The sequence below is a fragment of the Pteropus vampyrus genome, unplaced genomic scaffold, assembly GCF_000151845.1.
Source record: "Pteropus vampyrus isolate Shadow unplaced genomic scaffold, Pvam_2.0 Scaffold180, whole genome shotgun sequence".
NCBI classification, from domain to species: Eukaryota; Metazoa; Chordata; class Mammalia; order Chiroptera; family Pteropodidae; genus Pteropus; species Pteropus vampyrus.
Genome location: NW_011888961.1, coordinates 2094986 through 2098673, shown reverse-complemented (window position 1 = coordinate 2098673; position 3688 = coordinate 2094986). Strand labels below are relative to the sequence as shown.

Sequence of the window (3688 nt, the reverse complement as noted above, 5' to 3'; positions counted from 1 at the left end):
TTCTATTTTAAAATTTTATATATTTTTATGTTTTCCCATTTTTATTGAGATATAACTGACATATAACAAAAATACCCTTTTTTTCTATGATAGTCAGGTCACTGTCCCCTTAAGTGATGGACTCAGTGCCTCTCCCTGTGTCATTGTTTGGTGAGGCACCATATTTTATACAAAGCAGTTTGGATCAGGAAACTCACTCAGAGTAGTTACGATTACATAGTCTACTCAGGAAAAGTTGGAATTTGATTCCAGAGAAGTCCGAGCTCAGAATCCTTGTTTGTTCCGCTATTCTGTAATTTGAAGATCATTGCTTATAGAGGAAGGGTCATGGTGACTGTGTGTGTGTGTGTGTGTGTGTGTGTGTGTGTGTGTGTGTGTGTGTGATCATGGAGACTGGTCAGGGAGAAGGAGACTAGAAAACTGAATATGAATTGTGTGAGGAGGGAAAATATATTTTTTAAAAGTTAAAATGCATTAATTTTGCTGAGAAATATAGAAGGTAGTTTGTCAAAATGTATATTTTCCATGTCAAAAATGTTTCAGTTACTATCATTACTGTTATTATTTGTGATGTCATAATTATTTGCTACTAGTATGATGATGGTGGTTTTGGTTAAAACTCTTGTATGGGGAGCCTAAATATATCTAGAAGGTTGTAAAGGGTGCGTGGTGTCAGGTGACGGGGACTAATGCATGTAGGTTCGTGGCCGCAAGCTCCTCTCTCTTGTCACAGACATAGTCTAGCCTTGGCTGGTCAACTGTCCCTTCGCTGGTAATTCAGGATGAATCTTTGTGTATTCCAAGCTGACCATCCAAAAGGAGAAAGATTTTGATGCACTGATCTGCATATATATTTTTCATTTCACTGCTCTGTTGCAAGTGAACCCTAATTAGCATTGTAAATCAGAGAGAAGCTTAGGCAATGGTTTATGATATTCCTATGAATAGCACTTCATCTAATGTCTTTTCCATTCTTTTTCTCTACCACCCATTTCCTCTTTCCTTTCCTCTTCTCAACAACACCCTTTGTTCTGCCTGACCTTGTGACAATGGATTATTCCAGGTTTCCTTTGCAGCAAGGTACATGACCAACCATAAGGAAGAATTGAAATACAACTCTGGTGCACTTCCTTAAGAGGAAAGAATAGTATACATTTTGACTTAAAAGTCTGGTGTGTTCTTCCATTCAATATAGAGAGTAAGAGAGATTTGAAGGAGTATTTCCCTTTAACTCAAGCATCGTGGAGGGCTAAAATAAGGGGATGAGACCGTGAACAAGGAGACTCTCTGAAATGGGATCACTGAAGCCAGGAGGCCTCTCATCGGCTTCTTTCCTCAGGCCGGGGCTGCGCTGCTGTCTGAGTACCACGCAGGCCTCCCCAGTGTCCACTCATCGACCAGCCTCTCTTTTGAGTTTCTAGGGAAATAGCACTGGGCTGTTTTCTCAGTGCCTGTTAGCTTGGCATCACTCACCATTGTCCACTGCAGTCCAGTGTATCCAGTGGACCGGAACGTAACTATGCTGTCAGTGATGAAAGTGAAAGTAAGAAAAATATCTGTCAGCCTGTTTATTCATAAATCTCCCCAGTTCTGGTTTATTCTACTCTTTTTTTTTTTTTTTTTTTTTAACAACCTCTAAAGAACTTATTTCTTTGGCGAAGAGTCGTTTTATGGAATTTGGAACTGGAAGGTTTGGTTCAGACTCAACATTATCCATTCTTTCGACTGGTATCTCCTTTTCATAGACATATACTTGATTTTTTTCAAGAATTATGGAAAATGACACAGTTAAAAACAGAGCAAGAGAAGTCTTAACTGCATTCGAAACCGAAGACCAGATCTTAAGAAGCAAACACTACTTTAAGTTGGTAGAATAATGGCACTTTTACTCCAGTTCTCTCAAAACGCGCTGAAAATAATTAAGGGTATTAGCAATGGAAAGAGAAAGGGGCGGGGCGGGAGGACCCTCCATCTTGAACAAAACAAGGAAATGATCAGGACCCATGGAATGGCTTTGGGAGACTAGCGAGTGTCTAGTGGAGACCCGGTGTGCATAGACTGTAGAAAGAAAAGTCGAGTTAAAGAAGGAATGTTCCACCAACAATTTCTATGATCCTAACTTCACCTTCAGTAGACGAAGCTTTCTGGATGAAAAGCTGGGTTAAGAGAGGAGGCTGCGTTGCCAGGTCATAGCACATCCAGTCACAAAGCCTGTGACTTAAAGGGCTTCGCTCTGCACCTCACCAACGTTGAATGCCACAGACCGAAGGGATGGGTGACATACTTTTAGGGCAAAGCAAGTGACATATTTTTGTGGAAAGGGCATTTGATGTCACAGACCAGAGAAGAGGGTGCAGGCTGCTGTTGCTGGCTCCTCCCTTCTGCATGCCAGTTTTCAGTAGCTAGCTGGCTCCATCCAAATGTGAGTTATAATCAGAAAGAAGCCAATAGGAGATTGATATGTTAATCAGGATAGTCTTAATTATGCTGCATAACAAATAAACCCTGTGGGATTTATTTTTGTGTGTCTGTGTATGTGGTATGATACCAAAATGTTTTATTTCTCACACATACAAAGTCTGTTTAGACGGTTTTCTGAAGAAGATGTCTTTGCAATGACTTAGTGATTCGGGCTGCTTCCATTTTGTAATGATGCCATCTTAACATGTTAACACATGGATTACAAGTCACATGACAGAGAAGGAGAGCTAGTGGATTGTGCACAGGCTCTTAAATATGTTGGCCCGGAAGTGGCATATGTCACTTTCCTTCATCGTAGCGCTTGGTTCTACACCTGCTGGGGTGTTTGGTTTATCCAGATCTTAGCTGTGGAATCTAGTTTAAGAAGGACCTCCCCACCCCCATGTACTTATATCAACTCTCCCAAATATAATTCATGCTTTTATCAACTTTATTGTTCGTAGCACTTTAGACCTGTGTGTATAATAGCATCAAGCACATTTATATATAACATAGATATATTAACATGTGTTTATATCTTTGTGTAATGGCATCTCTATGACTTATTTTTGATGACTTTAATGGCATCGTAGCAGAACTCCTCTCACTGGATTACTCCTCAGGCTGTTGTTCTCAGGGTGTCAGTTTATACCTTGGGGGATAGACGTAGTCCCTCTGTCACGTATGCAAAAAAAACAAATTAATCAGGTTTTTGTCTATCACATTTGTCTTAATCCTAATCAACTTATATATGTAAAAGTGTTGGAAATTCACAAATGTGCATCTGTACTCATGGATAGATGGGTACACACACACACACACACACACTCGCACACTCGCAGGGCCCGGAGGGCGAGGCTAATGGAACCGAAGATGCACTAGGAGCATAGACCATTCACTATGGAGTGGAGGGGTTAGGTCATGGCGAATATCTGGATAAAGGGCTAGTGTTGTAGAAGGAGTAGGTTTTGAAAAATTATCTAAGTTTTATAAATAAATAAATAAATGCAGAAATAAAAAGTTTATAAATTATAGTAAAGGAAATAGACCAGATGAGAATTTTCTCTTTAGAGCTATTAATTTATTCTAATCCAAAGGGGAGAATGGTAGGAGAACAGCCATGCTTAGTAGCAGAAACGTTTTAGCTTTTGAGGTAATGACCGAATATGCATTTAGAGTGATTTCTTACCTAAACTTTAAGGGAAAACAACTTGGCAATTAAGACATC

The 3688-nt window shown here is 39.8% G+C and overlaps 1 protein-coding gene across 4 annotated transcripts in view; it reads left to right on the top strand.

The window, feature by feature from the left end:
- LOC105299337 (sickle tail protein homolog) overlaps positions 1–3688 on the top strand; it is a 133195-nt gene that overhangs the window by 13184 nt on the left and 116323 nt on the right. The window contains exon 3 of one of the 4 annotated variants that reach the window (XM_011371021.2): positions 1064–2517. The exons of 2 other annotated variants lie outside the window; for them this stretch is intronic. In XM_011371021.2, the coding sequence (XP_011369323.2) occupies positions 1064–1135 (72 nt within the window). In that variant the 3' untranslated portion in view covers positions 1136–2517. Of the gene's footprint in view, positions 1–1017; positions 2518–3688 lie in introns of those variants that run through there. One more of the 4 variants, XM_023537183.1, reaches the window with a different exon arrangement.